This window comes from Oncorhynchus nerka, linkage group LG9a (assembly GCF_034236695.1).
Source record: "Oncorhynchus nerka isolate Pitt River linkage group LG9a, Oner_Uvic_2.0, whole genome shotgun sequence".
NCBI lineage: Eukaryota > Metazoa > Chordata > Actinopteri > Salmoniformes > Salmonidae > Oncorhynchus > Oncorhynchus nerka.
In genome coordinates, this window is record NC_088404.1 from 12,429,328 (window position 1) to 12,442,447 (window position 13,120).

The 13,120-nt window shown below is 41.2% G+C and overlaps 1 protein-coding gene across 1 annotated transcript; it reads left to right on the forward strand.

Moving 5' to 3' along the window:
- Positions 1-2,077: 2,077 nt before the first annotated feature.
- Positions 2,078-7,275, forward strand: LOC115133941 (potassium voltage-gated channel subfamily A member 1-like). The gene has a single exon (XM_029667387.2). The coding sequence runs from the start codon at positions 2,309-2,311 to the stop codon at positions 3,785-3,787; it is 1,479 nt and encodes a 492-aa protein (XP_029523247.1). The 5' UTR covers positions 2,078-2,308; the 3' UTR covers positions 3,788-7,275.
- Positions 7,276-13,120: the final 5,845 nt, after the last annotated feature.

The following is a 13,120-nucleotide window of genomic DNA, read 5'->3' on the forward strand; positions in this document are numbered from 1 at the left end:
AATCATGCTTTGTAAATTATCATATTTTTTTTGTTTATTCGGTTTATTACATCCATAAGATCCAAAAGTTATGACCCTAGATATTTTTCGAATTTGGTATGTTAATTAGATCAATTTAAAAAAATACACATATCAAAAGACAATTTCATAAAATCATCGAGGGTGACGCGAAAGAGTTAGTTATTGGCTTATTAATGATCAGACACCTCCTAACATTCACTAATGCAGGCCTTCTAAAAAAAAGTTAATTAAATGAACTCACTGCAACTTGAAACAGATATATCTTAAATCAGTAACATGCCTGTTTTCAATTGTCCTATCGATTAGATTGACAGTAACAACAACATAATAGTGCGCCATGCACTAGGAAGGGCAGGGGGTAGGTGGTCAGGATAATGGTCGAGCGCGCTCTGGTCGGAGACGCGCTGCTCGAGACCGCTGTCCATGGTGCTGAAACAGCCACTCCTGCTGAAATGGTCTGTACCGCAACCGCTCTTTCCGGTCAGTGGCCACTCACAGAATTGAGCTGAGAGGAGAGTATGAACAACTGCGAAGTTGAGAGAGAAACATGTAAACTGTATGAATTCATTACTGTAGTTTAAGTTAGTTTATCAGTAGCCTATCATTAGGACCATTGTTGATTGGTTGGGAAATAATTATTAAGGTACTAGCTGGCTCATAACCCTTCCTTCAGAAGAGCAGATATTACGCCAATGCTGGCACACACAATGCTCTTGCTATTGTGGTGTAGAGAGAACTCAAGGCAGCGTGCTTTAGTATAGCCGGTCTGCATTGCGTCGAACCGCGCTCTCCTCCCTCCCTCCTTCTCTCTCCCTCTCCCACGCTCACCCCCGCCCCACCACCCTGAAACTCAAACACACACACGCACACATACTCCACTTTCTCTCCACCTCCACTCTCCTTGCATGTGAAATACCTAACAACAATATGCTGAACCATTATTAAGAAATAATTATCTCTTCACATAATCGATTCCTCCCTCTATTTAAGCACCTCCAGTCTCCATCCCCTCTCAACAGTGTGCCGGCTCGAGGTAAAACACATCCCAGAATGCCCGTCATCTTGTCTAGGCTACTCGTAACAGGACATTTCTGCTGATGCGGTAATGTCTGAAAATGGTAAGGGTTCGCTTATTGCCCCTTAATGTATCTCCCCCCTGAATGGCAGAATAATACTTTCTCCTGCGGTATGAGCTGTTCAGTCCGAAGTGCCCAACCGCACAAGCAGCTACAGACGTTGCGGTTTACAGTTACTTTTTCTCCGTTTTTTCCATCTTCACGTTTCTCCTCTGACTCCCGCGTGATTTTACATCGAATGTGAAGAAGAGACGACTGGATCAAGATGTAGACAAATAAGACATTTAAGTTATCCGAGACGAACGGCTCAGACAGTGATGCCTTGAGAGTTTTAGCCTACCAGGGCGATCTGACGCTGCACAGAGGAAAGCTCCAATGTGTCGCGGTGGGGTGCAACGAAAAGTGTTAATGTATTAACACATGACAACAACTCTCCGGATGTCCAGGATGTCCTAGCGTTGAATGACTGTGCTGAGTCGCGGACAAGACGCATTCCGTCAGGATTCCTTCACGATCAACCTGAGGTAAAGCCTTGAAACTGGTGCACTCTGTCTGTCTGTCTGTCATTTGAGGTTTAGGGTCAAGAGGAATACTTCCAAGGCTATTGTTATCTATTATTATTAGGCCATTTATAGACTGTTACTTTTAGTGTATTTAACACTTCATTATTTGCGTGAGGCAAGTTTCAAACAGTGTTATGTGAGAAAACATGCATATAAAGTGGGGCAATTATATGACATTTAACCCTGTCAAATACAATATGCATAGTCGATTGCTTTGTCTAGATTATCACCAATAAACAATATAGTTTTCCCCTTTAAACACTGATAAATAAACAGTGTAGCCTAGAGGCCAAATAAATAAATAAATGGCAGAAATTGCTGAGCCAGCATACATCTCCACTGCTCCTAAGATCCATTATTTTCTCTTTTTTTCTCTCTCTGACTGTGTGACAGAGGCAGCAGCAGCAACAACAGCGGAGAGCAGCAATGGTTGAGTCAGCCAGAACCGCAGTGGAGCCGCACTGAGGCAAAGCAAGTTATACCCCCCCTGTCTGGGGACTAGCACAAGAAATAGGGGGAGAAGAAGAAGAGAGGAGAAGGAAATTGTATTCTGCCAAAACCTGAATGCCGCCTGTTCAATCAGATTAACCGGATAACTGGAATTCCACAACTCCTGCTGCAACAGAGCTCCCGAATTCGAGCTACAAGATGACCGTAGTGGCAGGAGATAACATGGACGAGACCGTGGCAGTGCCGGGGCACCCGCAGGACTCGTACCCCCCCGACCACGAAGACCACGACTGCTGCGAGAGGGTGGTCATCAACATAGCGGGGATGCGGTTCGAGACACAACTCAAAACTCTCTCCCAGTTCCCCGAGACATTGCTAGGCAACCCCAAGAAGAGGATGCGCTACTTTGACCACCTGAGAAACGAGTATTTCTTTGACAGAAACCGTCCCAGTTTCGATGCCATCCTCTACTATTACCAGTCCGGCGGTAGGCTGAGAAGGCCCGTCAACGTCCCGTTGGACATGTTTTCTGAGGAGATCAAGTTTTATGAGTTGGGAGTGGATGCCATGGAGAAATTCCGTGAGGACGAGGGCTTCGTTAGGGAGGAAGAACGTCCTTTACCTGAGAAGGAGTTCCAGCGTCAGATCTGGCTGCTTTTTGAGCACCCAGAGAGCTCCGGTCCAGCCAGAGGGATTGCTATAGTATCTGTTATGGTCATTCTGATTTCTATAGTCATCTTTTGTTTAGAGACTTTACCTGACTTGAAAGAAGACCCTAGGGGTCGGTTTAAGACTGTAGGGAACCATACTTTTTTCTACAAACCAAACATCCTAACCGATCCCTTCTTCATTATTGAAACTCTTTGCATTATCTGGTTCTCGTTTGAGTTGTTGGTGCGTTTTTTCGCGTGTCCAAGTAAGGCGGTCTTCTCCAAAAACATGATGAACATTATTGATATAGTGGCCATCATTCCTTACTTCATCACACTGGGAACGGAGCTGGCTGAGGACCCCGAAGACCAGGATGAGGGCATGGGGGAGCAGGCAACATCTCTGGCCATCCTCAGGGTGATCCGTTTGGTCAGAGTGTTTAGAATCTTCAAGCTGTCACGACACTCCAAAGGATTGCAGATCCTGGGACAGACCCTCAAGGCCAGTATGCGAGAGCTCGGATTGCTGATCTTCTTCCTCTTCATTGGAGTCATCCTGTTCTCCAGCGCGGTGTATTTTGCAGAGGCCGAGGAGAAAGGGTCGCACTTCGGCAGCATCCCAGAAGCCTTCTGGTGGGCCGTGGTATCTATGACAACTGTGGGCTATGGGGACATGGTGCCTGTCACTATAGGGGGTAAGATAGTGGGCTCCCTTTGCGCCATAGCTGGTGTGTTGACGATTGCGCTCCCAGTGCCTGTCATTGTGTCCAACTTCAACTACTTCTACCACAGGGAGACCGAGGGAGAGGAGCAGGCCCAACTCTTAAACGTTAGTGAACCAAACATTAGTGAAAGCAATTCTAGTCGCCGTAGCTCATCCACTGTCAGCAAATCAGAGTACATGGAGATTGATGGAGATATAAATAATAGCATCGACAATTTTAGAGAGGCAAACCTCAGAACTGGCAATTGCACTATAGCCAACCAAAACTGTGTAAATAAAAGCAAGCTGCTCACAGATGTGTAGAATTAGACACCACGGGACTTAAATGATGCCGTCACATGTTAACTGCACTAGACCATCAGGTCTGAAAGCTTCATTCGCCTCCTATAAGCGTTCTAGCATTACGACAACAACCATGCGCAGCAATTTGAAAGTAATTATTACAGGGAGAAAAAAGAAAATGAAGCTGTTAATAGAGAATATAACATATAGATAGAGTAAATTCATTATTCTAAAATGATCCTTTAAATAAGTATTGAAAAAGAAAAAAGAAACAACTTCTATTTAACAAGCAAATGCGGGCGTCCTTGGAGGAACACTAATCAACAGCACTCACGAGGACATATCTGTCTTTATCAGACGAAGCCAGGCGTTGTAATTCAAATGTAATGCATGGATTACAGATAACATTTCAGCAAGTTGCACAATGCATCAAGGAGAAAATGCATCAGAAATATGCTCTGCTGCCTGCAGAGAGAGAGAGAGAGAGGGAGGGACGCAAGTCAGCATCTGTAGCAGTCAGACAGTGGTTGGATCGAGCGACGCCTCGCCCGAAGTCAGAGAGGCTACTCCTCTACCCCTCTGTCATCAAAGGATTTACTATCCAGCAAAGCGCCCAGGAAAAAGACTGATCGCTGTTCTCCTGGTTTGGATGATGACGAGGAGGATCTAGGATACGGACATCCGCAATGCTGCTATTTTCCAGCAGTAAGATGCTGTAATTATGATATCACTAAGTGATTCAATGGGATTTTAGCCCTTTAAATGCAAGACAGCACAATTATATAACAAAAGAGCTTCACATGAGCATGTTTAGAAACTTTCCATACATGTTGATATTGGCATGCGTGTTGATGAGACATAACCTCATAATAATGGAGAAAAAATATTTTGGATATTTGCATCCCCCTTATGCCTTCATTCGATTCTTCCACCCATTTATGCTTTTGTTTCACTGAGAGTGCAGTACTGGTTTCAAATAGGTTTTTCATTTCAAAATGCTAATCGTTTAGAAGTATCTAGGGAGTGAATGTTAAAAATCGTAAGGGAAACAGTAACTAAACTAAGATCATAGCATGAGAAAAATCAACCTGCATTACGGCCTATCGACTAGATACTGTGTATACTAGTATATCTAATGCATGACGTCAGTATTCAGCTTGTTGCAGTTACAGACACTGAATAGTGTCTCATACTGTCATGGAAACGAAACGTGGGTCATTTAAAAAGAAACGTTTCTGAAATGTGACAAAATACAGTATATCCAAACCCAACTCCGGGGTTCAGACTTAAAACGTTCTCGATCAAAGAAGCAGAATAAATACCTATTATCAAAAATGCATATTCTCCTAAATACGCACCAAGTATTACAGTATTACTTCAATAGTGCAGTGCATGGACCTTCTTTGAACAAAGAAAAAGTAAACATATTATGAGTCATGTCTTCCATTTCACCACTAAATTTAGGGACGTTTGTTTATTTTCACAAACAAAACAATCGAAATAGCTCTAATTTGAATGAAATTAGCGTTTGTTTAATAAATATTGCAAATCATTATTTTGCACTTGAGTTGCTAGTGCCTTTACCCCTCTCACCATGCAACAGGTTCAGTGAAAGTGCCTCTGTGTATATAGCCTACAACATAAATACATGTTGAACAGATCAGGTGCAGATGCTGTTATTAATGCTGTTATTAATGCTGTTATTGATGTGGATGATGATGATGGTTATTAATACAGTGAGAGAATGTTCAGTGAAAACAACCATGGAATTCCATTACCAAAATGACCCAGGATTGACTTTACCCAAGATTCTAGAACAAGATTCTAGAACAACTCAACATTGTTGTCCTCATGATGCACTTATGCTCTTCCTGGAACCAACCATCCTCCTGTGCTTTATGTTTCTTCACCCATGCACCACTTCAAATCCAAAGGGAATATCCATTGCTTTGCATTTGCTTTGCATTGCATTGTTGCTATTGATTTATGTGCCATAAGTCTTGCGTGTCTACCTCAGTGAGGTTACTGCAGAACTCACTGCAGAACTGAAGCCAGACTCCTAGCCAGGCAGAGCTGCAAAGCAGGCTATATCGATGCAGAGCAGAGCTTACTTCTTCCACAACATGAAAAATAGCCTTTTAGTGGACTAGGCTGTGGTCATCAGGGCCTGCACTTATAAAGTGCCTCAGAGTAGGAGCGCAGATCTAAGATCAGGTCTCCCAATGTCCATGTAATCTTATTCATTCTGATCTAAAAGGCTAATCTGATCCTAGAGCTGTGCTCCTACTCTGAGACACTTTGTGATTACAGGCCCAGATGCTGAATTGTTAGAAGCACTTAAAATATACTCTAGCACCTTTAACCCTAGCCCTTTTCCTACCAAGCTATGCATAATCAAAAAAGAAAATAAACAAAAATGTATATACAGATGTAGGATCTTAATTTGATCCATCTTTTGTTGATGATAATTTTCCTGCATGGCAGGAAATGCAAACTTGTGGTGTATTCAAGGTTTAAAAAGGCTTTTAAAGTTTGTAATTTCTGCTTTAAAAATGTCAGATTTGATTTGCCCTAATGTAAAATGTATCAACCCTTACAAAAAATGCCAATGAATTATAATCCACATTTCCTGTTGCTGCAAATGTATTTCCTGCTGTAGAAAACTAGCTCAAATTAAGATCCTACATCTGTAGTAGCAGAATAGACCAGAGCATAATGATATAGACTGGCTGATTCTCGAAAAAACATGTTAATACAAGTGGTTTGGTTTCAAATCAAATCAAATTGTATTGGTCACGTACACATATTTAGCAAACGTTATCGCAGGTGCAGCGAAAAGTTTATGTTTCTATCGCCAACAGTGCAATATTACCTAGCAATGGTGTGTATAGACAGTATGGACAGTATATGAATAGAAAAGGTGTGTACAGCAGTAGTTATACAGAATGGTGTGTATAGACATGATTAAAGTGACCAGTGTTCCATGACTATGTAGATAGGGCAGCAGTTTCTGAGGTGCAGGGTAACCATTTGGATTCTTTGGTGTGACAGTTGAGAAGCAATGCAGGTTTGATACTATTACGCAGTGGTGGAAAAAGTACCCAGTCGTCATACTTGAGTAAAAGTCAAGAAACCTTAACAGGAAATTACTCATGTAAAAGTGAAAGTCACCCAGTAAAATAATAATTGAGTAAAAGTCTAAAACTATTTGGTTATAAATGTACTTAAGTATCAAAAGTAAAAGTATAAATAATTTAAAATTACTTATATTAAGCAAACCAGATGGCACAATTGTTCATGTTTTTTAAAATGTACAGATAGCCAGGGGCACAGTCCAACACTCAGACATCATTCAGAAACAAAGCATTTGTGTTTAGTGATTTCGCCAGGTCAAAGGCAGTAGAGATGACCAGGGATGTTCCCTTAAGAAGTACGTGAATTGGACCATTTCTGTCCTGCTAAGCATTCAAAATGTAACGAGTACTTTTGGGTGTCAGGGAAAATGTATGTAAAAAGTACATCATTTTCTTTAGGAATGTAGTGAAGTTAAAGTAAAAGTAGTCCAAAAATATAAATAGTAAAATAAAGTACAGATACACCCCCCCCCCCCCCCCAAAACGACTTAAGTAGTACTTTACACCACTGCTATGACGTCATAGCACTATCCTGTCTAATTATATCTGTGATTGCCTGAAAAGTGTGCCACACTTCATTGATGAGAAATGCCCATTCTAGTAATTATATTTCTGTGTGTATCTGTCGCAGAAGGACAATGAAGTACCCAGGGAGTTTTAAGTCAAAAAATTTTTTTTCCCACCCTGGGCATTATAAGCAAATTATAAAAGGCTCCACAGTCTTTGCTAGTTCAATTTGCTCAATATCTACATATTGTATTTCATCATTGTGTCTTCCAGCTTTCAGCAAAGCTTACGGATGCTTTGTGAATGCTGTTATGTTGTTTAAGCAACATTTTGGCTGTCATAATCAAAATCCATTTAGAATCAAGGCATGACACTGGTATCACTCAAGGAAATGTTTGTGCCACTGAAGTCGAGGGATGACACACAACAGACGTAATGACGCCCACACATCAACATAGCTAAAGATTTATGACTGGATGTTACCTGGAGGAAAAGGACTGGACCGTGTTTCCTTTCGGGTCTCCACGACAGTGTGACAAGGTTCTTAGCGGACTAACAGCAAGCTGGTAAAGCAGGCTAATGTACACATTGTCTGGTAAAGCAGGCTAATGTACACATTGTCTGGTAAAGCAGGCTAATGTACACATTGTTTGGTAAAGCAGGCTAATGTACACATTGTTTGGTAAAGCAGGCTAATGTACACATTGTTTGGCAAAGCAGGCTAATGTACACATTGTTTGGCAAAGCAGGCTAATGTACACATTGTTTGGCAAAGCAGGCTAATGTACACATTGTTTGGCAAAGCAGGCTAATTTACACATTGTTTGGCAAAGCAGGCTAATGTACACATTGTTTGGCAAAGCAGGCTAATTTACACATTGTTTGGCAAAGCAGGCTAATGTACACATTGTTTGGCAAAGCAGGCTAATGTACACATTGTTTGGCAAAGCAGGCTAATTTACACATTGTTTGGCAAAGCAGGCTAATTTACACATTGTTTGGCAAAGCAGGCTAATTTACACATTGTTTGGCAAAGCAGGCTAATGTACACATTGTTTGGCAAAGCAGGCTAATGTACACATTGTTTGGCAAAGCAGGCTAATGTACACATTGTTTGGCGAAAAGGCGGCAGAATGTGTCTGTCTAGCAGAGAGCCTTCGTAGATGTCACTTCAGGTCACACATCAGTTCAATATATACAATAAGTGTTACTTCTGAGTCAGGGATTTTCCGGGTTTCTGACCAAGAGAATTTCATCACGTCTTAAGAACAGACACGGAATCTCCCAAATACAGCCAATACAAAGTGGCTATCGCATCTCAAGTTTCAGGTGTCAACGTTTATCTGCCGCTTTGACAAGATACAACCACTGTAAAACAGTATAGTAAAATTCTCACCTTGAGAGCAATTTCCCAATAACACAGTGATAATAATAATAGATAGAGTCGATTCTAATAGAATGAAACATTTAAATAATAATCCACACAAGAACTACGATGTGAGTTAAAGAAACAAGAGAATGCAAGTATATACAGGCCACTGCCAATACCTTATTCAATGTGCAGGGGTACTGGAGTGGTTGAAGTGGGTTTATACATAAAAAGTATATCTACCATGTACAGTAGCTAGCTGACCATCAGGTAAATGATGTGTTTTTACCATATGTGGTTTCTCTTATGGCCCAGAAGAGTGGTTGGACAAAATATATCCTGTTCCACCAAATACCCATGATGCAACAGTTCACAGTGAGGTTGAGGGCCGTCACTAGTTACCCCAGCCACATAGTCATAAGTATGGCTAAACCTTTGAAATTTGTGGCTGTGGTAGCTAGTGACATCCAAGTTTGAGGGAATCCATGCGAAACCCCTCACGTCACAATCCATGCGAAACCCCTCACGTCACAATACCTGTGAAACCCCTCACGTCACAATACCTGTACACCCATTGCTCTTGCCGTGAGGGCAATCTATGCATGGTGCTATGCATTTAACTGTTCTATAAAAAATATAAAAAACAATGCATTCTTATAGCAATAGAATTACAGGTACCTGTTTCTTAGAAACTTTTGTAAAATAAGATATTAATTAATCTATTTTAAAAAGATATGGAGAAGACAGATGGTCTCGATTTCTTTACCGATATTTACAACATGGCTGTCTGTGTATGTTGTTTGTTGTATTCTTTGATTTCATGAAGGTCAGTGGGGTCAAAGGATAAAGACCCAAGTTAACATCTGGGTCATGTTCATTAGGGAAAACATTTTTAAAACATTTTGCAACAAGAACATTTTGAGTTTCTTATTGAACAGAGAGTCAATCCCCAGTCAATCTCCCCATTTCACTCCGGTTTAGAGCGGTTTATTCTATTTGGTGCCTAATGAACATGACCCTGTCCTAACACTAAGCATAGAAAACCTATGAAATGGCCAAATATAGGTATCGTACAGTGGCCATCCAATCCCCGTCGACCTCATAGGTTTACCTGGAGTAGTTTTCCAGTGAGGACGTTGTGTTGACAAACACAGCAAAGTAGCCGGTAGCATCCTCCCACAGGATTGAAGGGCTGTGTATTTAGTGTGAATTTAGTGTGAACGAGAGTCTGAGATGGTGCCGATATAGGTGTGCTTGTATAATGTCTGCTATTCAAAAGAAAAACGAGTGAGTTCTATTAAAAATACCCTTCAGAGAAACTCAAGTAAATGTAAACTACATCTAAAAGGAAGAAAGAAACACTGTCAAATGGAGTATTGCAAGCAACCTTATAGAGCAACATGTCAAAACCAATGATATCTATGTTTTTTATTGTGCATCTTATTTTTTGTTTTCTTTGTCACTATACTACGATTGATTCCCACTGGGCACAGACGTCAATTCAAGGTCACTTCTACATTGGTTCAAAGTCATTTCATTGAAATGACGTGGAAACAATGATAATTCAACCAGTGGGTTGTATTTAGGAAGAACATGACAGAATATCCTGAAATATCAAAGACAATAATAATGTGTTCCTTTGCCAAGCCATGATGATTAAACTGAAGTACTATTGTTATCAATTTACTGTACTGACAATTTACTGTACTGACAATTCACTATACTGTCAATTTACTCTACTGACAATTCACTATACTGTCAATTTACTGTACTGACAATTTACTGTACTGACAATTTACTGTACTGACAATTCACTATACTGTCAATTTACTGTACTGACAATTTACTGTACTGACAATTCACTATACTGTCAATTTACTGTACTGACAATTCACTATACTGACAATTTACTCTACTGACAATTCACTATACTGTCAATGTACTGTACTGACAATTCACTATACTGACAATTTACTGTACTGACAATTCACTATACTGTCAATTTACTGTACTGACAATTCACTATACTGTCAATTTACTGTACTGACAATTCACTATACTGACAATTTACTGTACTGACAATTCACTATACTGTCAATTTACAATACTGACAATTCACTATACTGTCAATTTACTGTACTGACAATTCACTATACTGACAATTCACTATACTGTCAATTTACTGTACTGACAATTTACTGTACTGTCAATTTACTGTACTGACAATTTACTGTACTGACAATTTACTGTACCGGACAACAAACAACTGTGTTAGCATCAAGATGTTTGGATAGTCTTTTTATTTAAAGAAACATGGGAAAACCCATCCAAACAAACCACACCATTTAAGAGAGTTTCCAAACTTCCATCACTGAAAACCAACTGATAATGTATAGATAATGAATACATATCTCTATGGCAACCAAAAACTGCATGGTTAACAGAAGACTGCATGAGCTTTAAAACCTTTCCAAACTGTAGATCAATTATAATAGCGGTTGCATCTTTTAAAGAAAACCCTTGCTTTCATCTAAACCAAAGGCTTCTATATCAAACATTTTCCTTTATTTTGAATGTATTTTAGACATTTTTTATTGTATGCTAAAGAAATGTTTTCATCTCAGACCAGACGTGCGTTCTGATTGGTGCTTGCTACAGTATGGCAACACTATGTACTGAATCTGAGCAGTTCTGATGTAAGTATTAACATCACTCCATGTTCAAACTAGCCTGGTCTCAGATCTGTTTGCGCTGTCTCGCCAACTATATGCTCATTGTCAGGCCAAACACGGCAATTACCAATGACAACAATCATAGGAGTTGGCTATACAGCACAAACAAACCTGTGACCAGGCTATACGTTCAGACCTCTCTTTACTAACATGCTGAGCGAGCGTGTGCTAGCGTTACAAAATAAATGTACACATACATGTTATTCAATCATTGCAGACGCGCGTCTGCGTAGCCAGGCGCAAAAATAGATCTTGGTTCCATTTGTGACGCTTTGACGCGCTGCAAGTCCCGCCTCTACTATCTTGTCATTGGTATTTAGGATCATATACCCACGTGGGTGATTGAAAGATGAACTGAGGTCCACACTCCAGTCGGTGGTGGTAATGCACCTTAAAGTTGGTTGCCAACCCCCATATAAAGTCCAAAGAAGAATAAGAAGCCTGAAGGAGGAGAGATTAGTAGAAACAAACTCGGTTGACCGTTTTATCTGTTGGTCCATTGTCTGAGTAGAGGACCTTGTGCATTTCAGGTAAAATAACAACCAAATGTTTATATCCCAGGACAAATGATCTAGCAACAGCAAGCTGGCTAAATTGGCATACATGTTTAATGCTTTTCGACATGTCCCCAAAAATGATGTCGTTGGTTCAGAATTCGTTTTGATATTTCAACCTGCGTGTCCTGAGTCACGCGCCCATTCTAGTCAGCGTGTTAGAATGGTGATGAGAGGTGACTAGTTTCTATTTGATGACAGGCAGTGATGTGATTGGTAGATGTGTGATTGATACATGTTTCTCTTACCGTCTGTCCGTCAGACATTATTTGTGTCTGAAATGGCACCATATTCCCTCTATAGTGCACTACTTTTGACCAGAGTCCTATGGCCCCTGTAGTAGTAGTAGTGCACTAGAGTCCTATGGCCCCTGGTGGTCAAAAGTAGTGCACTAGAGTCCTATGGCCCCTGGTGGTCAAAAGTAGTGCACTAGTCCTATGGCCCCCTGGTGGGCAAAAGCACTGCACTAGAGTCCTATGGCCCCTGGTGGTCAAAAGTAGTGCACTAGTCCTATGGCCCCCTGGTGGGCAAAAGCACTGCACTAGTCCTATGGCCCCCTGGTGGGCAAAAGTAGTGCACTAGAGTCCTATGGCCCCTGGTGGGCAAAAGCACTGCACTAGAGTCCTATGGCCCCTGGTGGTCAAAAGTAGTGCACTAGAGTCCTATGGCCCCTGGTGGTCAAAAGTAGTGCACTAGTCCTATGGCCCCCTGGTGGGCAAAAGCACTGCACTAGAGTCCTATGGCCCCTGGTGGTCAAAAGTAGTGCACTAGAGTCCTATGGCCCCTGGTGGTCAAAAGTAGTGCACTAGAGTCCTATGGCCCCTGGTGGTCAAAAGTAGTGCACTAGAGTCCTATGGCCCCTGGTGGTCAAAAGTAGTGCACTAGAGTCCTATGGCCCCTGGTGGTCAAAAGTAGTGCACTAGAGTCCTATGGCCCTTTGTGGTCAAAAGTAGTGCACTAGAGTCATATAGCCCCTGGTGATCAAAAGTAGTGCACTAGAGTCCTATGGCCCTTTGTGGTCAAAAGTAGTGCACTAGAGTCATATAGCCCCTGGTGAT

What these genes read in the sequence shown, in the direction of transcription:
- LOC115133941 (XM_029667387.2), top strand. Translation starts at nt 2,309, where the DNA reads ATGACCGTAGTGGCAGGAGATAACATGGACGAGACCGTGGCAGTGCCG.